This window comes from Sarcophilus harrisii, chromosome 3, assembly GCF_902635505.1.
Source record: "Sarcophilus harrisii chromosome 3, mSarHar1.11, whole genome shotgun sequence".
Taxonomy (NCBI): domain Eukaryota; kingdom Metazoa; phylum Chordata; class Mammalia; order Dasyuromorphia; family Dasyuridae; genus Sarcophilus; species Sarcophilus harrisii.
This window is the reverse complement of record NC_045428.1, coordinates 425,309,275-425,334,578: the sequence shown is the minus strand read 5'-3', so window position 1 is coordinate 425,334,578 and position 25,304 is coordinate 425,309,275. Positions and strand designations below refer to the sequence as shown.

At 33.7% G+C, this 25,304-nt stretch overlaps 1 protein-coding gene across 6 annotated transcripts in view; it reads right to left on the bottom strand.

Moving 5' to 3' along the window:
* NEB (nebulin) overlaps positions 1-25,304 on the bottom strand; it is a 206,663-nt gene that overhangs the window by 24,735 nt on the left and 156,624 nt on the right. For 5 of the 6 annotated variants that reach the window (XM_031960684.1, XM_031960686.1, XM_031960687.1 and 2 more), the window contains exons 123-144: positions 24,006-24,110; positions 23,645-23,749; positions 23,035-23,139; positions 21,312-21,416; positions 18,989-19,093; positions 17,558-17,662; positions 17,254-17,361; positions 15,106-15,210; positions 13,944-14,048; positions 13,334-13,438; positions 12,578-12,682; positions 12,378-12,488; positions 11,387-11,497; positions 10,490-10,591; positions 10,299-10,403; positions 7,890-8,000; positions 7,686-7,790; positions 6,915-7,019; positions 4,543-4,647; positions 2,004-2,114; positions 1,501-1,611; positions 891-1,004 (exon numbers count right to left, since the gene is read on the bottom strand). In XM_031960684.1, coding sequence (XP_031816544.1) covers positions 891-1,004; positions 1,501-1,611; positions 2,004-2,114; positions 4,543-4,647; positions 6,915-7,019; positions 7,686-7,790; positions 7,890-8,000; positions 10,299-10,403; positions 10,490-10,591; positions 11,387-11,497; positions 12,378-12,488; positions 12,578-12,682; positions 13,334-13,438; positions 13,944-14,048; positions 15,106-15,210; positions 17,254-17,361; positions 17,558-17,662; positions 18,989-19,093; positions 21,312-21,416; positions 23,035-23,139; positions 23,645-23,749; positions 24,006-24,110 — 2,349 coding nt within the window. Of the gene's footprint in view, positions 1-890; positions 1,005-1,500; positions 1,612-2,003; positions 2,115-4,542; positions 4,648-6,914; positions 7,020-7,685; positions 7,791-7,889; positions 8,001-10,298; positions 10,404-10,489; positions 10,592-11,386; positions 11,498-12,377; positions 12,489-12,577; positions 12,683-13,333; positions 13,439-13,943; positions 14,049-15,105; positions 15,211-17,253; positions 17,362-17,557; positions 17,663-18,988; positions 19,094-19,753; positions 19,859-21,311; positions 21,417-23,034; positions 23,140-23,644; positions 23,750-24,005; positions 24,111-25,304 lie in introns of all 6 variants that reach the window. The other variant, XM_031960690.1, reaches the window with a different exon arrangement.

The window sequence follows — 25,304 nt, the reverse complement described above, 5'->3', positions numbered from 1 at the left end:
TTCCAAGGTCTTGAAAATAGATTTTCTTGATTTACTTAGAAAATGATAAAATTTATTCATCAAAAGATTTATTCATTCATAATTCCATATTTATTTCTATTCTGCTTAAAGCACTGAGCTGTGGAGAAATCAAAGGAAGTAAAAGACATTGCTGCCTTTGAGAATTTTATGATATGGTTGGGAAGAGAGGATCTATGCACAAGAGATGACAACGACAGGTGGTATAAGACAATAAATGTGATAGTACAACTTATATAAATAAGTCTCTGAAGAGTGAAAAGAAAAGAACAAATTAATGTGGAATGGGCTACACTAGGGAAATCAGAGTACTTTGCGACAAAGGAGACAGAAGACCACAAAGGGATGCTAAGCAAGTTCTTTGGGTGCTGACTGAGTTTAGTGTAGATTAGCCCTAAGGAAAAAGTCAGTTCAGAGTCTAGTAGGACCATCCTAGGCTATCTGTCCTTTATAATGAAGGTACTCATTGTATGTAAGAGTCAGAAATGAGAGGTGGAAAAAGGAAAGGAAGTTCTTGATAATCTTTCTATTAGTCCAACAAATATTCATTAATAAAGAAATTATTCATGCCAGATAACCAATAAAATAACATTCATTTTCCTACCCATGGATTTCTTGGAAGAGAAGCAAGAACGAAAACATTTTTTAGAATGAGAACTCTTACACCTGAAAGGGATCTTAGAAATCAGTTAAAGCCAATCCTCTCCTTTTTCAGATGAGAAAACTATCTTGTTAATGTCAGAGCTAGTATTAAGAACCTAAATTTTCTGACCTCTGGTCTAAATCCCTTTTCACAACAAATATGTTTATAATGTGTGCATTTTGACAAATTGGAGGCAAGAGGAACCAGGAACCTTGGCCTTTCTACTCACCTGGCTAGCAATATCTGTTGCATTCTTAGCCCTCATAAAGTCCGGAGTTTCATTTGCCATGGTGGTCAGACCTCGTCCTTTGACTTCTAGCTCTAAGTCTCTCTTGTATTCTTTCTGTAGAAGAAAATAATAGATTTTAGAAAAATCAACTGATTTCCCGAGTCTATGCCAGATAACAATGCGATTCAGTGACTATGAGTATATATTTTTCTTTTCACAATCTATATTGACTTAGAAATCATACCCACTATCTATTGTAGCATCTTATGTTACAACATATAAAAAACTAACATTTATATAACATAATTCAAGATTTATAAAATCTTCTAGATCCATGATAACATTTTATTCTCACAAGTCTGTGAGGATAGTGCAAATACTATAATCTCTTTTTTTGTAGATGAAGAAACTGGTCAGACTGCAGCAATATCAATGTACAAGAGAAATGGAGAAATTTTTTAGTAAAACTTTGACCATTTTGTTGGACTCTTCTAAAAAGCGTTAATTTCAAGCCAAATATGAAAGCACATTCTACATAAAGCAAAATGTATTGTGTTTTAAAGGAAAATCAGATGAGATTTGTTAGATCTTAGGAGGCTTTGGGGGCTACCTCATTGAGGATCTGAGTTGCATTCTTTGCCCGTAGCATATCAGGTGTGTCATCCATTTCGGTGAGACCCTTTCCTCGGATGCTTTCCTCTAGATCTTTCCTGTACTCTTTCTATATCACAAAAATAAAACCAACAAAACTGCCAAGAAAGCCAGGGATATTTCTCTTAACTGAGAAACCAAGAAAAAAAAGTTCAAGTTTTAAAGCAGATAAATTTAGTAGAGTTTCATGAAGATCTGAACATGGGGAAAACCATCAGGTGGTGTTAAAAACAAAAAGGAAAGAAAGAAGAGTCTGAAAAGTTATATACATTTAGGGGATAGGCAATTAAACAATTAGAGGAATTAACTTGGATAATTGATTAGGTAGAAGAAACAAACACAAGAAGTTATAGCTAGGAACATCAAGAGTTAAGTGGTAAAAGGAACACATTGATGAGTGTCATTAGTGAATTATGGAATTATTTGAATCAATAGAGGAAGAAAAAACCAAGTAGTTGCTACCTCGCTTGCTATTTTGGTGGCATATTTGACATGTAATAATGCTGGTGTAACTTCCAGGCCAGTAAGGTTTCTGCCTTTAATGGACTCTTCATAGTCCTTTCTATATTCTTTCTAATATGAGTAGAAAAAAAAAAGTCAAAAACAAAAAATCCAAAACAAAAAACCCAAGTCTTTATGTTGATTCTCCACCCCCCCCTTAACTATGGGAAGAAAAATCATTAAGAAAAAGTAACATTTTTTTTCTTTCAATACATTGATTAAAGACTTAACAATTCTGTTAAGCTATTTTTAATTGTTAAACAATTTCTGAAAAGAATTTCTTTTTTAAAATTCTGAACTTAGAAATATCAGTTAAAATGAGAATTTCTACATACATACTAGAACAAAAGAAGAGGATAATGCGTAAAATCACCAGTCATTATGTACAGATTGCTTTTCTTTTTAACTATATAATAAACCAACATATAACTTTCAAAACTATCCTGTTTATGATTCTTTTTGGCCTTCCTCTTTTTTCATAAATTAAAAATGATTAAATGATCCTCTTTCTTTTCAATTTCTTCTTTTTCCCTCTTTATTTTTTGAGGTCTACCCTATCCCTCTCCTTCAACTATCACATTAGAAGGAAAAAAAGACCAAATGTCTTGTAACAAATATAGACTTGACAACATTTCTGATCACTGGACATTTCTTTTTACTGGGAAAAGGTTAACCAGGAGAAAAGGTTTTGAAATCTTTTTTTGAAATGAAAGTTACCAATTATCTAGTTCATACAAATATATAAGATTTTGATAAAGGCTAGTCTAATAGGAAGTTTCAGCTGTCACTTACAATATATGATTTCTAGGGTTTTGAAAGAACTCCACTCACACCTCAAAATATTTCTTTTATTCTGTGGGTTTTGTTTTGTTTTTTACTTTTTCTATATACACTATGTGTAGGTAATGCCTTTTATTCTACAATAAGAAATGGCTTAAAATGCAAATAGCCCTAAAAAATGATTTAAATTAATAATAAAATATTCATTTTAACATTTTTTCCCTTAGGACATATTTAATAAGAAAAGTTATACCCTCATCACTTGATTTAAAACAAAAACAAAAAACTTCAATGGTGAGTCCATTCAGTGATTTCATCAGAGAGGGGAAATCTTGGTAATGAACCTCTCTCCACTGATACAGATTTAAGCTTTACAACCTTAGAGAATTGCTTATTTCTTTGAAATCTCACATCCATGAAAGCCTCAACAAAAGAAATTAATAGGTGCTTATTGAGCTTTGTATTTTAAGAGGAAAACTCAAAATTACAAAAATGGATTTACATTGCTGGAATTTCCCTCCTAGTTAGGATAAAATTAGTTAATATTTATGGCATGCTTTACAAACCTTAAGGTTTCATATAAATGCACCATTTACTCTTGCAGATCTCTACAACCTTTGAGAATTGCTAGGGGACACTGAGATATTAAGTGACTTGGCCATGGATATCAAATCATGATATATCACAAGCAGAACTTGGGTTTTCTTGAATTCAAAGCTGATTATCTAACTACTTCTAATGATGGCTCTAAAATCTCATTCAACAAGGTCATAATAAAATTCTAGTCTTAACCCCTCATTCGATGGTTGAGAAAACTTTGAATGGAAATGAAGTCTTTTGCTATTTTTTTGATATCTACTTTGGATTCAATTGGGATTGAATTTTGTCAATTAGAACTATTTTTTTTTAGGCTTCTAGAGTTTCATTAAAAGCATTTTTGGTTATACTTATGAAAATGTAACAGTTTTAAAAATGATTTATAGGGTTATAGGGATGTGTCAATAAAACTGGACTTTGCAGATTTCAAAACAAGATTACAATTCATTTACCCTGTGGAAGATTAGCAAATTAGATTTCCCTGTATTCCCACTCCCCAGCCTCCCCTCTCCCTCACCCCCTACCAACCCCACCCCTCATCTCCACCCCCCACCCCCCGCCCCCAGCTGTAAATGACAGAATTCCAAGACTTAATGCCTGTATGTCCAATGTCAAATACCTATTGCTTCACATGAATAAAGAATAGCAATAGAGGACATATATAGAATACCTTAATATTTACAAGACAGATGTTATCTATCTTTTTCTAAGTAGGAGAAAAATTCTAGCAATATAAATCTATTTTTGTAATTTACTGTTTTCTTCTTAAAATGGAAAGTTCAATAAGCATCTATTGATTTCCTTTATGGAAGCTTTTATGGATATGAGATTTCAAAGGAACAGTCTTTATCGATATAGATCCCTCCCAGGGGATCTTCTGATTTAGTCAAAACAATTAAATTGTATTTAGTGCTAATTATAATTGTATTTTTTTTTTTTTTTTGGAAAATGTCCTCATATATTATGTGCAGCAACTATTTATTAATCAGAATATTTTAAATTATAGGATAATAGAATTTCAGAGTTGACAATTAGTGATTTACTTGACAAGAATATCTCAACCATACTAGACAACAAACAATTTTGATTATCTATATGTGCACATTTTCACTGATTTCCTTACCCCACTCTGCATCTGTTGAGATTCCTTTGCAGTGATGTATGTTGGGGTTTCAAAGTCCAACATGGGCTTTCCTCGTTCCTTTTCATACTTTTCTTTATATTTCACCTAGTATTAGAGGGTTCAGTTATAAAGCTTTCCATTAGGCCAATCAAGTCAGGGATATTAATTGCATTATTGGAGAGTCTATCTTCTTTAAAAATAAGTAAATAACTACAACCCTAAGGATTAGGTTTGTAAGACTAATCTTGCCTGGGGGGATTAATTTCCTTTTCCTTTACTTTTGTCATTAAAATCCCAAATAATAATAGCCATAAGATACTTTCATTAGCATTCTCTTTGCTTCATCACAATTATTCTTTATTATGGACTTAAAAAATATGAACACTTCCTGGCTTTTTCATTGAGTTGGTATGTGGCAAACATTCAGACTGTGACAATGTTTCTTTATCTTGATACTCTCTTTTTAGGGATGGACTCAATTTTAACTAAAAGGCATTAAGAAAGAAAGAAAGAAAAAAATAACAGTTGATGATATATGATTTCTAGGGAAGCCTCTCTGAAATGATCATCAACTTGTAGATTCATGGATCCAACATGTAGATCACCAAAGAACCAACTTGACTACATATAAAATTATATATATCTTCTCCAAAAACTAGAGACAAGCTAGCTCATGCCAGACTAACATAGGCTTCCCTTTTTAAATGCATTATAAACAATATTACAAGTTTGGCCTTAGGATTTTGATTCATCTCACTGAATTGACATAATAAGTTTTTGTTGTTCAGTTGTGTCCAACTCTTTGTGACCCCATTGGGGTTTTCTTGGCAAAAATACTGGAGGAGTTTGCCATTCCTTCTCCAGTTTATTTTATAGATGAGGAAACTAAGGTAAATAGGGATAAGTGACCTGCTCAGAGGCACACAGAACTAATAAGTGTTTGATATCAGATTTGAATTCAGGAAGATGAGTGTTCCTCTCTATTCAAAACGTACAATAGAAGATAATAATTGCATGTTCCCTATGTCTATTCATTTAAGGAAGAAGCTGGAATAGTCAGCTGCACTGGGATGCAAGGAAACTCAAGAAAAAGTTTCTCATTGATAAGATATAGTTGGATCTTATGATCATTTTTGATAGTGTGAATGAGGTAAATCCTGAGGAATACATTAAGGATCTAAAATTTATTATTATACTTTTTGCTATGAATTGTAAGTGGGCTCTTTTATAAAACTTAGCTATATTGAAGTTGAAATGAAGGCTATTTTGCACATCAATTGTTTAGTAATGATAATACTTTCTCAGTATGTCAAAAAGTTCTGGCATTTTGTACTTGAAGGCACACTCAGTTGACATCAAATGCAACCCTTGTATATTTTAGTGAAGGTTTTTGTGAGTTGTGACAACTACTAAAACAACAATAAAACTTCATCTTGTAACAGGCTTCTTTGGTGGATTTTTATGCTTTGTTAGACTTCAACCATAAACCCTATATCTCAAAGACTTCCCAGGAAATATAATTTATGTCACACTTCTCTTCTACAGATGTCAAAGTTTTTCATATATGGTATTTCCTTTATTCTTTCAATATCTTTGTGAAGTAGAAAGGGCTGATAATATTATTCACCATTCTAAAGATAGAAAAAGCGAGGACAGAATTTAAGCAGACTGATCTCCTTATTTAAATTCATAGTCTCATGTCAATAGAAAACTGAAACTCTTCTATGATTCAGAAGTTGGACTCATTATCCATTAGAAGTGAGATTGTCTTACGGCTGTTTCTATTAATTAAACTCTCTTAGATGCTATGTGGTCATATTTTGAATCTGATAATACAGCATCAGGAACACTCAGATGCAAATATCTCTCCTATGAAGTTTTATAGATTTTTTTTAAATATGAAATTTCTTAAATGTAAAGCAATTTAAACCTAAACAAGGAGGAGACCTTTCCAAAGACTTAAGTCAGTGACAAAAGAACCTCATTTTGGAATCCACAGCTCTCTGCTTTCTACTATAAACAGTTCATACAGACATAACAAGAGGGGAGAGATCTCTATTTGGATGAAAAAAACTGCAGCTAAGATGAAGTTATAATGAGATGAATCTGTCAAGTTTACATATTTATTAGCAACTACTAATTATTATCTCATTTGATCCTCACAATGACTATGCGATAAAAGTGCCATTATTCTCATTTTATAGTTGAAGAAACTGGGACAGATAGAGGCTAAATGACTCATTCATGGTTACACAGTCAGTAAAGGTCTAAGGCTGGATTTGAACTCAGATGATCCTGACCCCAGGGTAATGCTCTATCCATTGAGCCACCCAACTGCCTCTGGAATAGGATGATGGTCTTTTTCAACTTACTTGGCTCTGTAGTTCTGTTGCTTCTTTTAGGTGCAGTTGTTCTAGGTTATCAGGAATTACATGGTAGTGACCCTTACTCTTCTCATATTTCTTCTTGTACTGGTACTGAAGGGAAGGTGGAAAGAAGCATCTCAGTAAAAAAATTCCTCATTAATTATACTTCCTCTTTTAAGGTCAGATCTTTGCCCAATTGCATGTCAAATCCAAATTAAATATGCCCAAAAGACCCCCCAAACACACATCCCAAATGAGTGATGGATAAGAAAATTATTTTAATGTTTTTTTTATGTTTGTAGTCTTAACAAGATGGAAATTAGTATTTTTGAACATATTACTATTTTAGCAAAAGTTAGGTATGTCTCAAAGAAACAGCAAAAGTCAAAGAAAATCATCAATAATATAAAAACTGTTGAGAAATATGACTTGGAGAAAAAACAGCAGCTTTTAAAAGTCAACAGCAAAAAGGAAAGAAAAGAAATTCTAAAAATTTGTTTTTAGAATGAGAAGACATCTGTTAATTTTTTTAAAGTTAAATATCTTAAAGAAGTAGCATATTTGCAAATGTTGGAGTGTTTTTCTATAGAGAATGGATGGATTAATATTACCAATTATGCAGGGAAAAAATACATTAGATCAAAGAGGAAGAAATCTCTACCAAGTGATGTCCTGCTAATGAGAAAAGCAGCACATATAGTTAAAAGTCAGTCAAAAATGAGAAATTATTAATAAATAATGAGCCAAACTGGTTTGTGAGTTAGTGATTGAGCTTACAGAACTGGCAAGTTGGCTTGTATTCAGCACGTGGTTCATAATCAGAGATTCCTTCATGTCAGTCACAGGTTTGTGAAGCTTCTTTAAGTCAGCCTTGTACTTAACCTGAAAATCAGAAAAAAAAAATTGAAGCTACTTCAGAAGAAAGATATCAATCACAGCAGAACCCATCATCCTGGAGTTAGTGGTATCCAGGGGACTTACCTCACTTGCAAGGTTGTTGGCATCTTTCATGGTCTTGTAGAGCTGGCTGTCTTTCAAGTTGTATTTTGGTGTCTTGCCCTTTTCTTTGTCAAAGTTTTCTCGGTATTTTACCTAATGTAAAAAGACAAATACCATTTATTTTAGTATATCAATCAGTCTCAAAACTGAAGAATGATGAAATGATAAAAGACAAAAATTTAGGTTGTGTAGGCAATTGAAAATAAGATCAAATGAGGTAAGATTTGTTTAAAGTTCACTTATCCATTGGTGTCAAATATAACCTTTACCTAGTACTGGAAAGAAAGTGAAAAGAATTTGATTTCATTCAGAGCAATATAGAGATTCTGACTACAAAAGGAAAAGTTACCATAATTTTGTCTATTAGAGAAAACTAGGAAATTGTCAAAAAGTTTAGAAAGATCCTAAGTAAGGTGAATTTTATATAGCGTTCTTAGGGAAGAAGATATAGCTAATGCCTTCAAAATATTTTGACAGAAAGAGTAGGAAAAGAAATATTTAATATATATATGTAAATTATACTTTGGAATACATATAAGAATATGAATATTTTAAAGATGAAATTTTTTAAAAAGATGAGACATTTTCTATGTATAATAAGAGTAACTGAAAGAGAGCCTTTAAGAACTTAGATAGTTCAATAATTGCAGGAAAAAGCTATTTTTTTTCTTGCTACAAATGATTTATTTATTTCAGGTACAGCTCTGCAAATAAATTCTCATAGTCTCTTCATGTAATAAAAGATGAAAAACAAAATGTTTTTTTTTTAAAGTCAGTCAAATAATAGGTAGGTATATATATATGTACTTTGTTGTTAGTAAGCTAAAAGATGGACTGATGCACAATTAGCAAGCATTCCATTCATAAAAGAGATTTCATTCTCTTGCACAGAGATTCTTTGTAATGGGCTGAGGTTTGAGTTGATGCACTGAGGTCCTAAGTACTGTGAGGCTAAATAGTAATTGGGCTATACTCTATTAATATACATGCTTGGATAAAGAATGGCCCCCGCCCATTTTCCGTGCAAGTCCTGATGTGTTCTATAGGAAATGACGATTTTGGTGGGTAAACCCAGGTCCCCTTGACTCCAAGTCCAGATCTTTGGCCACAACTCCATGCTAGTTCTTACCTTGTGAAATGGCATTAATAAAAAAAGAAATCTCATGAAAACTTAATAGCATTTGAACTGTTGCTTCCTGATAATAATAATAATTAATATATGTTTATATATTTATATAGTACACAAACTTTAAATAGAGAAATTTTAAATGATAATGACATAAATTAAAAATAAATCACTATAACCTATTTATAATATCCCTAATTATGCTATCCTAAATATGTTTCAAATCCAGTGTCTAAGATATTGCTTGATATTATCATTAATTTACTACTTAAAAAATTAGAATTCCACCTTTGAATTAGTACTGCCAGTATAAATAATGCCCAAAGGCACTCCAAATGGTCCTACATCTATCTTATATTGAAATGAATAAAGAAAAAAAAAAGAAAATGATGCAAAATCCTGACCAAGATGTATGTGATGAGGCTGCTGAGTAAAAGAAATTTCAGACACATGAGCCAGATGACCAAATTTCTAAAATTAAGACTCTACATTTTGACTCCTGTGAAATGTGCAAAAAATTGTGAGAGAGATCTCTGGGTCTTGCCCATTGTGTAACCCGGGCAAATCAGGTCATCTGTGTAATTCTCATCAGAGTTACTTCAATGCAGTTAAGAAACAACTTCTTGGAATATGGTTTTCTTCAGGGGACTGGGTTTCTCTCCCAGGCTATGTAGAAACAGTGGTACTCTAATATTATTTCAATCCTATATTATGTTCTCTTACCACTATGTTAAAAAGAAAAAGGCTTTCTTGCAATTTCAGCTTTAAATTGGGGAATTAGGACATGGGGAAGATGTTTAGTTCTTTAACCACAGAATAGAGCAATAGGTTTGTGCCTATTTTCACTTTTTTCTTGAACAAATACTAGTTACAAGAGACAACCAGCTTGTTTTGGTTAATTCTAAAAAGCCAAAAATCTGACAAAATCCACTATTGTCATAAATTAAAAAAAAATTAACTCCTACTAATTTGCAAAAGTGGTACTTAATGGAATGCATGTTATCTATACTCTTCCACAGATGATAATTGCTATAGGTTCATATACTGATGAACAGGACTTATAAATGCAGGCAGTAACAAAAGAAAAACATAGGCTTTTAGATGAGTCTATAAAGATGGCCTGAAATGCCATTTAGAAAGCTGCTTGCTTTTCTTTTGTTTTAAAGAATTGTAGGAACACACAGGAATCTATAGATTATCAAAGAACCTCGATCCAGACAGTCTTTTCATTGATCACATTATTTCCTTCTGACTGCCACCATTACCTGACTGCTCAGCATGGAAGCTTTCTTGGCCATTTCGATATCTGGGCGACCAAGCATGCTTAATCCATGACTGCCTTCCTTCCGATGCTTAGCTCTATATTCCACCTAGAACAAGCAAAGCCAAAATGAGTAATTGAAAATGTCTTGAATAATTTACTGACAGTGGGCACCAGAGACCATTGCAAACTCACCTCACTGGCTAGCTTGGCAGCATGAGTCGCCTTCTTGATATCAGGCCGATCAGCGACAGTGGTATAATGTAGGTTCTCCTTTGCATCTTTTTTGTAAGCAATCTTAATCAAAGAAGGAAAGAAAAATTCATTTGCTCAAGGGAAACACCGTATCTTGTGGATTCTAAGCAAATTTCAGTTAAAACATAGTCTCAAAAATTTTAAATTTTGTCTTAGAGATGCAGAATGAGACATTTTGGGGATATGGTCACTAAAACAATTTATTCTGCTTTGCTAAGCATATTTGTTACAAATATTTTGTTTTTCTTTTCTTACTTTCGCAGTGGGGCTAAGAGGAAGAAAAAATAGAAACTTGTTGATGGAAAGAAATTAAATGTAATTTTATAAGTGAGGAAGGTGAGATAGTCAGGTAATTAAATATTTAAAGGAGAAAAAGTCCAGGAAACAAATCAAGCATAAATTCCATAATGTTATTTTAACAGTTTGAATTAAATTCAGCAAGCATTCATTCAGCATCTATTGTGTGTCAGACACCATCATATGAGGTACATGAAATACATACAAAGACAAAAAAAAAAAAAAAGACAAAAACAATCCCAAGTATCAAGGTTTTGTTTTGTTTTGTTTTGTTTTTTCATTTTACAGGAGTAATAAAACTGACCCATAAACAAGTTAAATGCGGAATAATATTAAGTAATTTCTAGAAGGTTTCCTCAAGAAGGATCCATGAGTTGATAACTATATTATACTTTGCAGAAAGCTAGAGATGTTTCAAAGGGAACTGAGGGGAAAGTGCATTCCAGATATAGGAGGCCACTTTTACAAAGATATGGAAGAAAGATATTTCACTAACTCAGATCCTGACAGAGCAATGCTGTCTGGGAAAGAGACACTTACGTTGCTTTGGTTCTTTGCCACTTCCATAGCATGTTTCACTTCGGGTGGCTCAAGCATGATGGAGTAGTTGGACTTTCCTCTCTCCTTAACAAATTTCTTTTTATAATTTGTCTAAATGGAGAACAAAGCATTAGCAGGATCAGAATTTTGTCAGGTAAATTCTCCTTAAGCAGTTGGGAATGGGAATTTTGACTTAAAATTCCTGATATCATTCAGTGATAAATTTTACATAACTAGCTATAGTCTAGCCACAAGGACAGAAAGTCCCTTACCATTGTTTTGGTATTTTCCCTGATAATTTCCAGTTCTCTATAACATCACCTAATAATCCTTAGGGAAATGTACCAGAAATAGTTACCAGGAGCAGACCTGTCTGGTTAATACTAGTCTCTATCCTGCCAGAAATCTATCCTTTGACAGAACCCACAGTTGTCTCACTTTTGAAAAATTAAAGTTATTGATGACTTTTGATTAAAACCAAAGCAATGCAGTCATTTCTGGAAACACCCCCTCTTCCCCCTCCAAACTAAACCTATAATAGAAAAACAACCAAGTAAAACCCCATGATACAGTGACCAAACCGGATAATATATACAATCTTGCCTTGGTAGTCATTCATTCATTCTCTGTTGAGAGTTGAGAGGGAACTTGCCTTATTTTTTGTACAGCCTTTAACTAAATCTAGGTTTCTTGAACCTACCTAACACAAAATCAAATATTGATCCTATTTTCCTCTAAGTGATGCCAATAAATGTGATTTCTTTTTTTAAACTGAAATTCTGGTTTCACATGCTAGATAGTTAAATTGGTAGCAGTAATGAGGTTTTAAAAAACAAATGGTATATTGCACAAAACTCAAAGAAGTTTCAGAGGCTTTCTCTATTGTTCCAAGAGTCTCAATCACCCACAAAGGGATTTGGGGTTAGGCACTTTGCATGTTAACAGTGAAGTGGAATTCAGACTACCACTTTTGTGATGACTGGTTACTTACATCACTGACATTCTTGGTCACTTCCTTGACATGAACTGTATCACGAGTTTTGGGGAGAGTTGTGTAGGAGCCTTGTGCGAGGTGCTTTTTCACATAGTCCTTGTATTTGTTCTAAGAACACACAAAAATAGTTGGTGAAGAGGTCTGGGATGTGAGCAAAGATCCTGGATAAATATAAATGAAATCTGGAAATTAATTACCTCTGATACCAGGTTACTGACAGTCTTGGCAAGAAGGATCTGAGGCGTATCAGGCACAGCCTGGCAAGTTCCTCTTTCTTTGTTATGCTTCTCTTTGTATTTTAACTACATAAAAAAAGACAATTCTTAAGCTCATTAGTGTACCTTGGAAAGCCTGTTTTCAAATTTCCCAAAAATCCCATATCACAGGGAGACTAAATTTTTGGTTGAATCAGATATATTCTGTGAACTTTCCTAAAGAGAGATATGATATTTGCTTACTTTATATAATGTACCTGGGAAGCACCTTTAACTTTTGATTCTTTTGGATTTGAAATTTAAAACTCTAATACAAACATAAAGGAAACCTAGTTGCAACAATAGCAAGAATGCATCTTACATGTGTCTATCACAAAAATACAAATACTCAAGAGTTGGAAGGGACTTCCAAGGCTATCTTGTCCAACTTGTAGCTATCTGAAAGCAATCCTTTTCATCATTATCCCCAATGAGGGATTTTGTAGCTTTTGCTCAAAAACTTTAGAAAAGCAGGAGCCCACTATATCCCAAGCAGTTGATCCTACTTTTGGCTGATTCTGATGAGAAGGCTTTTTCTCTTCATATTCAACCCATTTTGTACCTTTCATTCCTGGGTATGACTCCAAGGGCCAAGGAGAGCAAGCTTCAAGGACTAACACTCCAGGGTCCTGTGCACCCATCAATGGGAAACAGGGTAGGAACCTGGTTAAGACTTTCACTGAAGGAGAAGATACTTACATCACTTTCTATTAGGGAGTTCCTCAGGGCCAGAACCATGTCTTTGTCATCAGTGACAGAGAGTTTACAACCCTTTAGGAACTCTCGGTCCAGCTTGTATTCAAACTATCTCAGAAGAAAGCGCAAGGAAGAGTAAAATGAGAAAGAGATCAAGACAGTCATCACTATAGGAAGCAATGGGAATTTGTAACAAGTCACACAAAGAATTGGAACCAGGTTTGGCTAAACACTTGGAATTCATCTTCACAAGAGTAAAGATGAATTGACATTTAAAAAGTGAGCAAGAAAGACTTCAATGACCCTAATCATGCTACACATATCAAACTTGATAAATTTCTTATCAGCGTATCTGCTCCCACTCTCCCTCCCCACTTAGGGTTTCCTAAACCTCAGTTTCTCTGAGCAGAGTTGATTTTATGGGCATATACACCACCCCCAAGATTGGATCACAGCATCTGTTCATTCACCCTGCCTCTCCCCTTACTGATCAGAAGGGGGAGGGATGGTTGACTATTATAATAAACTAGAAATATGCTGGATGTTGATGTGGGTTTTCCTTTTATTTCATGCTTCATGCACTTGTACATGGCCATGTTTTCATGTTTCTTACATCACTTTGTTGCAAGGTTGACTTGGCAGCTTGTATGAAGTCAGGTCTGTCAGCAATCCACTTCCAGTGAGCTTTGGTTGCTTCATATTGCTTCTTATAATATCTCTGTTTTTAATAAAATGAAAAGGAATAATTTAATTCAGTAGAGCACAAATAACATACAGGGGCCTACTCTTTCCTCTGAATGCTTGCCAAGTGATGGCTGTTAATGCAAATGAAAGCCCCAATTTGCATGTATTTCATGTATTTCATGAAGCTGTGATGGAACTCAAGAAATGATTTTGTATGGCTCCCTGCCTTCAGGCACATAAATGGCTGATACATCTAAGAGATTCATTTTTAAAGCTCTTTAGAAATGAGGATTCTACAATATTTCTTGTGTGTGTATGTGTGTATGCTATTTCAGCACAATCACCTTCAAAGGAAAACTCTTTCTTATTTCTAACTAAATTCTTTCTTGGAACAATATAGAACTATGTCTTTGATCCTATGAGGAGACTAGCAATGATTGATATTCTCTAATAGCAATAACTTCTGGTAAAAATTGTGGTAATTCATATTTGAGTTTAATCAATTTGGAAGGGACTCTTTTGGGCAACTGGAAAAGTAATCTTTCCACTGACGAAGAGTTAATATGTGGGCTGATAGTTGTCTAGTTCTAGTTCTACCACTGTATCAAGCTGCTGAATTATTTTCCATTTCACAAGCAGACCCTGGATTCTGGGTGGTACAGATAATTATGTGAAATTCTGTGTGAAAGATGCTCCTGCTTACTTAGAAAATGAAGAGAATGCACCTTTCCAAAGTTCTGATTGTGCTAAAGCTGTCTCTTTTGTTTCAGAGTTGAAGCTTCTATTTCTTGTCCACTAGATCTAATTCTCAAGTAGCTGAGAACTATACAGCTGACATGAGAGTAGCTGTACTTTGCACCTTAGGATCTGACCATTGTCATTATTTTCAATTCACCTTTGTGAGAACCAAATGTAATAATTCATTTCAGTATCAAACTGCAAATTCCTATAATTTGTTTTCTGAACTAAAAACTCAATAACCTGAAAAGACATCGAAAGAAAATACAGTAGAAGAGCTGATGGGTTTGAGTTTTGCCAATACCAATATAAAGAATTATTGATTGTAGAGCAATGAATACCCTGGAACTTACATTAGTGTTTACTTTGTAGGCATCCTTGGCTGCCTTTATATGAACTGCATCAGGTTCAATGGTACAATTTGACTTAGTCCTGTGGTATGCTTCTTTGTATTTCAGCTGTAGGAAGAGACATAATTAGCCAGAAGCAACTTATCTAGAATTTAAAAACAAATAATAAAAAACTTAATTCTAATATAAAAATGTTCATGAAGAAAAAAGTTTTCAATTGCAGGGAGCAAATGGACTTTCTGATATCAAAATTGAGACCTTGGTTCAGAGGGTCCAAATGGCTTTCCAAAGAGTAAGATATAGTCAATTCTTCTACCTTATGACTTTCCCCATGGAGATTTCAATATACTGTGGGTCAGCATAAGAAATTTAAGGAGAATTTTGGGGACTTTTGCAGAACCCACAGATGATACACAAGGCCCAGAAGATGATGCAGAAAAAAGTTTAGAAAGCCAGAAATGCATAAAACATATGTATAGCATTATATAATATCAACATATTTTATCTTTTAATACTATAAACAATCACAAAAGAAAAAAGAAAAAAATCAGAATTGTCTGAATCAAAGGGAGGGTCAAAAATTTTATGCAAATTTTCCAGATCATGGTGGGCACCCAATCTTTTGGTTTGGAAGGAATAACTGTATATGACACTGATTTTGGCTTTTCAGTAGGCATATTTGTTTATTCCTATTTTGGGGGGGGGAATGCTTTTTTTTTCCCAGTTAGATTAATTTCATGGTTAAATGAATTCCAGGTAAGTAGGATCTTAGGATCATAGAATCATTGGCAGTGGATACAGTACGTGAGATAGAGTCAGAAAACCTAAATTCAAATTTGGCATATTAATCTCTGCTGCCTCTGTTAACTCAAGGGAAAATGGGGATGATAATAGCACTTGCTTCCCTGGAGTTGTTGGGAGAATTAAGTGATATTATATTGGTAAAGTGCTATGCAAACCTCAAAGTGCTATATAAATGCTATCAGACACCAGCTAGCTATCATTTTCTTCCCTAATGATGATTTAACCCATGCCGTCTAATATGTGACATGGGAAACAGAGTATATAGTTTCTTGTTGGTAGCAATTAATGTGAACACAGTACAACTATGATAAATCAGGAAATCCTAATTAACATTTCTTCCTCATATAATAATGTTTATTGATGGCTCCCAACATCTATATAGATTCTGAAGCAAGTCCCATTATTTGTAATGAGCTACTATGCTTCACTTATCCACATTGTTGGGAAATGTTGTATTCCCATATAAACTAATTTTTCAGGTATAACTCATTATTCTTTTATGTGTCACTTAAAAAAAAAACCTCAATCATCTTGAATGAAAATTCTTTCTTCAATGCAATATATGTCTCTTCCTTCTTAAAGAGCATATATGGCACTGAATTTTTATTTTTCTTGATAGCATGAAGTTACCATTTGGTCAAGAATCATGTATTATTCCTTAGTACAATGACTTCTGAGTCAGTGGAAGGTGTTTGGGATTATTTACCCTTAATTTAAATGGTTTCTGAGCACTATGCTTTTCAATTCTCTATATAAGATTTTTTTTAATAGTTCTCTGAATCTTTATTGGGCTGCTATAATTCAACTATTAGTTAGCTTTCATTTCTTGCTGTTGCTTGTTGTCTGTCTCTATTAATCTGATTCTTTTAAAATTTTCTATTTTCTTAGTTCCAGTGAAGTCAGGAAGTTATTCTTTAAATCAAACCAAAATTCCTTAATTAGGAACTCTGCATCCATGAATTATGAAACCAAGCTGTATGCCAGAAAAGGCATTTCTATTCTTTTCTCCCAAATTATTACTTAATTATTTTAATTATATTAAAATATATATTAAGTTTTTGATTCCATATATTGATCAAAGATTATAGATCATAGGATCATAGACCTAAGATTGAAAAGGACTGTAGTGGCCTTGTAATCCAATCTTTCTCATTTTATAGAAGAGAAAACTGAGATTCAAGTGGATTAAATCACTTAGTGTCACTGAAGGAATTTGAGATCTCTGACTCCATTCAGTGCCCTTTCCCTTGTATCACACTGCCACTCTTGAAGAAAGAGAATTTGGCCTGTTACCCACATCACAGAATTGTAGTTTCATCATGATCTAAAAATCACTTCTGTACTTACGTCGCTGATTCGGTCTTTGACTTTGCGAACATGCAGTAACATGGGAGTGTCATGGATTGTGGTGTAGCCTCTGGGTCTGGCTTTGTTATATTCCAACTTGTAAAGAATCTGGAGGGTTCAAAAACCACAAATATTCAGTCAGAAAGATCTACAGCAAAAAAAATTCTAGATGTCATTTTTCAATTGAACTGACAATGCAAAGAATAGAAACTTTGGAAGAATTTTCTATCCCATTATATTCTAAGTCCTATTTTTATAGGGTTTCAGTCTTAAGAGCAACATTCAGGACTGTCTTCCTACTCACATCACTGATTTGTTTGTTGACTTTTGTAGTACGCAAATGTTCTGGAGTATCAACCACAGATGTAAATTTGTCCTTTGTCTTCTCATAGTTTTTCTTGTACTTGATCTAAAGATGGAGAAAAAGGAAAAGTCAGAACTAAGAAACAGAGACAGAATCATTAAGAAAACAAATATCTGAATGTCTAATATGGTAACTATGGATAAGATATAATATACAAAGATTTGATATTGTTGTCTTAAAAAGAGACAGTAAAAGGTCATGTGATTTGTTCTTGATCATACATTTGTGAGAGGGGAGTCCCATGTCTCTTTTGGGAATGACTTTTCAGTTTAGTTAGGAAATGGAGATGTTTAAAAAAAAATGAATACTCTGAGTATGCAAAAGGGGTTCCTATTCTTAATAAATCTCATTTCAGTATCAAACATGCAAATATACTTTTGGAATTTGATGGTCACAGAATAAATAATTTTTCATGCACACAAGCAATATTAAGCAAGATGTATGACACAATGACAAGACAGTAAGCATAAACATTTGATGATCATGCTTGAACAAAGGAATGAGCTCCAGAGAGTGGGTTGCTTACAGAGAGAATTTATAATCCTCTATTGTATTCATAGAATCACAAAGTGAAAAATTCTATTTTAGGTTATCTCTGTAATTAACTGAAAAAATATCTTTCTTTGTCCATCTGGGAGCTCTGGAATTTAATTTCATTATGAACATTTTCATCTCAGTCTTTTGATGTGTATAGTCACTGTCCTCCAATGTTTTAGGTCAAAATTTCAGATAACATTAGAATAGAATACCATATATTTCTATTGGCCTTAAAGCAATATCTTTTAATCAATAATGTGGGAAACCAGTGAGCAGGAGGGATATAAACACTAGAGGTGAAATTTTCTATGATTTAAACATTAACAAATGGAGTTGAAAATCAGAAAGTCAAATATATGTGAATTATTGAAAGAATCACATTGTAGTTCTCCTTCCTCCCAACTGGTATTACAATACAATTACAATACAATACAATTACAATACAATTCATAAATAACAAAGAGAAAAAGTCTAATAGAAGCATAAACATAAAGATTGATGAATCTGTCCCTTGATGAAATCAGCTCTCAAAGGATATTTTCATCTCTTTAGGATAAAATTAGAGAAAGTGAATTTGGCAAAATATCTATTTCAATGATAGGTTTGAAAGAACTTTAGTTTTTAGTTTGCTAAGAATTACAAGAAGGACAAATGGTCATGGTCCATTCCAAAGGAAGGATTACTATGACAGCTTTACCATTAGTCATAAGATGAGAAATGATTATTTATAGAGCTTCATGGAATGAAAAAAGTGATGAAATGAAGAGAGAATGAAAGTTTAAAAAATAGAGTGAAAAGGTCCATAAGATGACTACATATCACATAAAACATTACCTGGCTCCACATGTGTGTATTGTAGAGTGCAGTCAACATATCTGGACGTAGAATTTCATTACAGCCGTGTCGTAGAAACATCTTGGCACTAGATTTATATTTTTTCTGTCCATACAAAGAGCAGTGAAGCACAAGAGAGACTTATGAAGACAGGGAAAAACATAGCTCTATATCCCAGTCACCTCAGAGTGAAGAGATGTAGGCAGAAACACTTTACGTACTCACATGGATGCTTATGGATAAAGATAATAAGTAATTTACTGGGCCACCAAGTAGAAAGGCTTCAGTATCTTAAGCTGACCACTTGTGATTTTAGAAGTGGTAATTAATACCACTATGAAAGTTTTACTTATGATACCAAAGAACTTTTTTTTCTTATAAATCAGAGGAATTATAGATATCAATAATAATATCATTTTATGCCCTTTTTCTTTTTTTTCCTTGGAACTCAAAGTTATTAGAGGCAGGAAAGTTATGATTTGCCCCAGCAAATTGTAGCCCAGTAAGAGGAGGGAGATAGTTTCCAAGTTAATGGCTCCCTTTTCTACTTCCCCACATCAGGTGAGAGTACGCAGAGTATGGATTGGCTCACTCAAAGAGCTTATGTGCTATTTGGGTGGCTGAACAGGACACAGGAACAGAACAATTCAATATCATAGGCAGAACCCTATGACATCTTTGGCTGCAGACATGACGAACATCTCATGGAGAATTAGAACAGCACCATCTCCATTTTGGCCACTTTGGCCAGCACTGTTACAGTACCTGACTTATTTGTTCGCCTACGGTCTTAGCCAGCAGATGTCTAGGTTCATCCACAACAAGGCTGTACTTATCTTTCCGCTGCTCATAGTCAGCTCTGTATTTTTTCTGCTCAGAATAGCATATCAGATTATAACAAGTACATAATTTCAAGGCTATGAAGACATGTCTCTAGATATAAACCCTAGGTGCCATGAAACCTAATAATTCCAGGAGGGTTTTCTTGAGCCCTTCTGTGGACTAAAGGAAACACAAAGTTAAATGAATAGAATTTCCACCTGAAGAAAGAAATGGGATGTGGGAAGAATGTGCAGGGTTTCAAGGACACTGAAATATAAATAGTTTGTACCTACCAAATACCATCTTTAATTATGATGCCATTAACAATGCCAGATTTCATTATTCCTTATGATCTATTTAAAATAAAGTTGGGCATCCTATCAATGTACAGTTGGGAGCTACAAGTGCCAAAAAGCTAAGCATCAATAAAATCTTGCAATTATTCAAGAAATCCGAGATTTCTGGCAATAGCTCATTTTATCCATGTGCAAATAAAATTTTAGAAAATGCTTGAGTTTTTTTACACACCAATAGGAAGGCTTGGCAGAGGTCCTTCAGAATCTCACAGACAGAGAATCTTAATAAAAATTAAACAAGCGCTTGACAAATCAAATTAACAAAGTAATCAAACAAATAGGCTACATTTTCAGTTTTTCAAGTAATTGGTATGTCTATCATCATTTTTAACCTCTCTCTTTTACTTTAAGACACCTCTACAAAAAAAAAGGCTAAACAGGAAATTAAAAATAAAACTATCAGTTGTAGATAAATCCAGGAATTGCTGAAAATTCCAAAGATTTTATTTTAAAATTAACTTAGTCATATACACATGGTTGGATTGTCTAAGGAAGGAGTGGCAGAGTATACTGGTAAATTCTATTTGTCAAATGGTTTTCTCTCTGGATGTAAAACTTATGTTTAGAGAAATCTCTGGATTGTTGTCATTGCAATCTATCAAATTATTAGGCTACAATTAACATTAAATTAGTCAATCAACCAGCATTATTCTGAAAATCCTGGTGACTCTGACTTAAATCCTATGCTTAAGCTCACATCACTAATGTTTTCATTCAATTAGTACTTGAATTTTTTTTCTTTTTACAAAGACTTGTTATTTCAAGTAAATATTCATCTGCACAAAGCAGGGGGGAAATCTACCTACTAAGACTGAATGTCAAATAGCCAAGTTTTTATCACAAATCTACAGATCAGTAGGTTAATTTCTATGTTTTACTAAACTTTTTTTAAGCATCAGGACTATGCTACCTTTATTTTGGCCCAAGTAACAGTTTTTTTTTTTTTCAGAAGGTTCCAATAAACTTTGGATGTGCCCTTCTTTGCTATTTATGTTTTATAGATCCCATTGGTTAGTGGTAACATATTCTCTCTCTCGTGCCTTTAATCTGTTCTTTTCTGTTGCTATCATTTCAATTCATTTCAATAAGCAGTCTAGGATACTTATTGGAAATAAATAGGCCTAGTATAAAAAGGTCATACTTACCTCATCCATCAGTTGAGTTGCATATTTGAAATGCCTATTAATTGGACAGTCAGCTATGTACTTGAAATTAGACTTTGTCTTTTCAAATAATTCCTTGTACTTGTACTAAAGAAAGTAAATAGAAAGTTGTCATTTAAAAAATTGCTATGATGTAGGATGCTATAAGAAGGTGTATGACAAATTTTTAAGCATAACTTGTAATTAATGCCAATTTATTAATTAATTCAGTAAATAAAATGAGCTTTCACTTGCAGACCCTGAAGATTAAACTGAAAAGACATTTTTAATCAACTAGCTGTTTTAATAATAAATCTTTCTATTTCCACTTTAGGCAAAATGTATTCAAGTCCCATTTCTTTTCTTCCACTGCCCATAATGATTATCTTTGGTTTCAAGGGAAGGCCTTAAGAACTCAAAGGGGATAGTTTTTCATCCATTCACATGAATATAGTTTTTGCTGAGTTTGTTGTTGCATCTTTTTTTCAGTCATGTTTGACTCTGTGCTCTCTTTGGGGGATTTCTTGACAGAGATACTGTAGTGATTTGCTATTTTCTTCTTTAGCTCATTTTACAGGTGAGGAAACTGAGGCAAACAGGGTTAAGTGGCTTGCCCAGAATCATATAGCAAGTAAGTAAATGTCTAAAGCTGGCCAGACTTAAACTGAGGAAAATGAGTCTTCCTGACTGTAAAGTCAGCACTCTATCCCTTATACCCCTATTCACTGAATTTAATCATAGATAATTATATGATGTCAGAATTTTTGAGACCTTAACTATAACATAGTTTAATGCTACTATTTTATAAATGAGGTACTTGGAAGTTCAGGGAATTTAGGTGACTTGACCAAAGTCACACAGCTAGGCAGTAGTATTAAAAAAAATCTCTTTGTCTTTGATAACTAGTATGAATTCTCACAGAGTCATTTACAAATGGCATATTAATATAAAGTAAATAGTAAAATTGTCAAGTAGAGATGAATTGAGATTCCCTTTCAGTACATTAGTTTAACTGAAATAAGGGTGGAAATGGGCATATAATCTTAGAGGCATCTAGATGGAATAGTGAATAAAGAGCTGAGCTAAATTCAAGCCTATCCTCAGACACTTTACTAGCTGGGACAAGTTATTTAATCTCTATCTGCCTCAATTTCCTCACCTTTAAAATAGGGATAATAATAGCACCTACCTTTCTGGATTGTTGTGAAATTAAATGAAAAATGTTTATGAAATATTTAGCATAGTACTAGGCAAATAGTAGGCACTTAAATACTTGTTCCTTCCCTCTATAGAGTTGGCAAGGCAGAATTGCATTATTTACTTCAGGTACCCAAATTGAATAGATATACTCCTTCTGAAACAACTGAGTTTAGCATTTAGTTAGAAGGATTAATTAATTAAAATTAAAAGCTATCACACATCTGTGAGCCACTATGGCAACTAATTAACCTACGCCCTCCTCACCTGAATTTCTTAATTACTTGTATTCTTTTCACATTATGGATTATAAAGTTAATTTGAGTATATGTTTTCAAATGACTTGTTATAAACTCTGCTTAGCAATTCCTAAATATGCCATTGGATCCTTTTACTGGATTCTTTTTAATTTTGTGTAGGGAAATCTTTTTTTTATTTTTAGTCAAATAGCTAATGAGAAATCTTCTGTGTCTTAATTTTTGTCAAAAACAAAACAACAATTATTCAAGCATCATAAAAATAGACATACCTTGCTATAAAGGGTCTTGTTCTGTTCTGCCAACATCAAGTCAGGGGTATCATAGGCATAGCAGCCAATGCCCTTAAGCCATGTCAGATCCTCTTTATATTTAATCTGAAAACAAATCATCATGAAAACACTTTTAAGTATATATATGGTTTGATACAAAAGTCTGTATAAGTCGAGTAACATGAGTAATTAAAGGCCAAGAAAAAAATTTGCCTTTTTTGTCCTTATATATATATTTTTAAATCACTGATTAAGTGATTCACTCATACATTGAATGTCATTCTATGGCAATGACTACATGGAATTTGTCACTTTAATGGTGATCAAAACAATTATAACCATCTCTCAAGCTATATTAGAATAAATCAACATGGAATAATTCTGTTCCTTAGGAAGCTAATGGTCATTTTAGGAAAAAAAGTCTTGTCAATTTAACTTTTATTTCTCTTTTATTTAATTCAGTTAGAGATGGATCATTTAGCTTTCTTCATCTTTAAAACTTGAGAATTTTTAAAATTACAGAAATTTGAATCACTAATGACATAGATGGGATCAAATACACATATACATTTATATTTAAACAAAAGTAAAGAAAGATTTTAAGACTCACATCACTGACAGCATCAGTGACAGCCCGGTGATGGTAGTGTTCTGGGCGATCTGGAATTGACATCCAGATTCCTAGTTGGTTCATATATTTCTCCTTGTATTTCACCTATGGCAGAAACACAGAGAAAGTGAATGATTCTTTCCCAGGGATAAAATAAACCATGATTCACCTATTGACCAGTTTGATTTCGCCCCCTCTATTTAGTTTTATTTTAGAAAGTGTGGGCATTAAATTGTGATGAGCTCTTCATGCTGCCAGGGTGGGCAGCTATAGGACAGTTACTTTAAATAAGATGTATAAGAGAAAAGTTTGAGGAAAGCATCATTTAAATGAGTGTGAAAAAAAACAACTTGTAACATACACTGCTGATGTCATCTGTGACCTTGCGGTGATAGACAATGTCCAGGGCATCCTTCACAGTGTGGTATTTCCCTTTGGTTGCATGGAACGTTTCTTTATAACGTAGCTGCAAAGACAGAAATACATATATCACAAACAGGCATCGAAATCAACCTTGTAGGTCTCTCTCCAGCATAATTTTTCTCATGGGTTTAGACCTGAATAACTTTACTGTAGGTCTGAACAAAACTCAGTGAAGGAGGGGGGGAAAATAGGTTGATTAAGCTGGCAAGATAACAATGTGCACCAACATCTTTATTTCTTGGTCTAGAGCAACTTTTCTGGAGCTGTGATGGTGATTTTTGGACACATTAAATTTCAACTTCAAGTTTGGTTTTGTAGCTTTGCTCTTTTACTCAAGGTCATTGATCCTAAAACAGGATTGTGATTTCTCCTTATATCTGGACAGATTTTAGACCTAATCATGTAGACTGAACATAGCCAACTCGCTTGTATTCTTAGCAGATTCTCATCAAAAGAATTATTCCTGCTTTTACTTTTAACCTTGGCTATTATGCAAGTAGGTTAGATATTCTCCCAAGACTGGGAATAACATTTACTCTAATGGCCATAGATAACTATACCCAATTATTTTTTAGATGTCAACCAAAATATTGTAATTTTTAAAAAAATGTTATGGTTTAGGGGCAGCTAGGTCACACAGTGGATAGAGCACTAGCCCTGAAGTCAGAATGACCTGAGTTCAAATCTGACCTCAGACACTTAATACTTTCTAGCTGTGTGATCCTGGGCAAGTCACTTAACCCCAATTGCCTCAGCGAAAAAGAAAAGAAATGTCCCAGCTATCACCCAAGTCCCAGGAATATTCATCTCATTAAGAGATACAAGCCTTTAAGACAAAACATACTATGTGATAGATATACCACCCTAATATTTTTTATGTTTAAAACTGTTTAAATGTACATTGAATATAGTCTTGAAAGGGAAGAGTGTGTTGGGTAGAAGAGAGATAAGACACAAAGGAGTTACACATGACCCAGAAGGGTGTTTGGATAAAAGGGTGTTGGAGAATTAATTACATGTATATGTGTCTATTTTTCAAAAAAGTAGCTGGTAATAAATAGCACTTCCTTTTCTCCATCAGTTACATCTCTAAAAAGTCTAGCTGCCTAGTCCCCACAATACCTAGAACTTCACAAATCATGAATCCTGGGGTAAGTTTTCCAATTTGCTATACTCTGGGGACCACTCTGCCCTGGAATATATTCACCTTGGAGTCTAGCAGAGATACTTGCAGTCA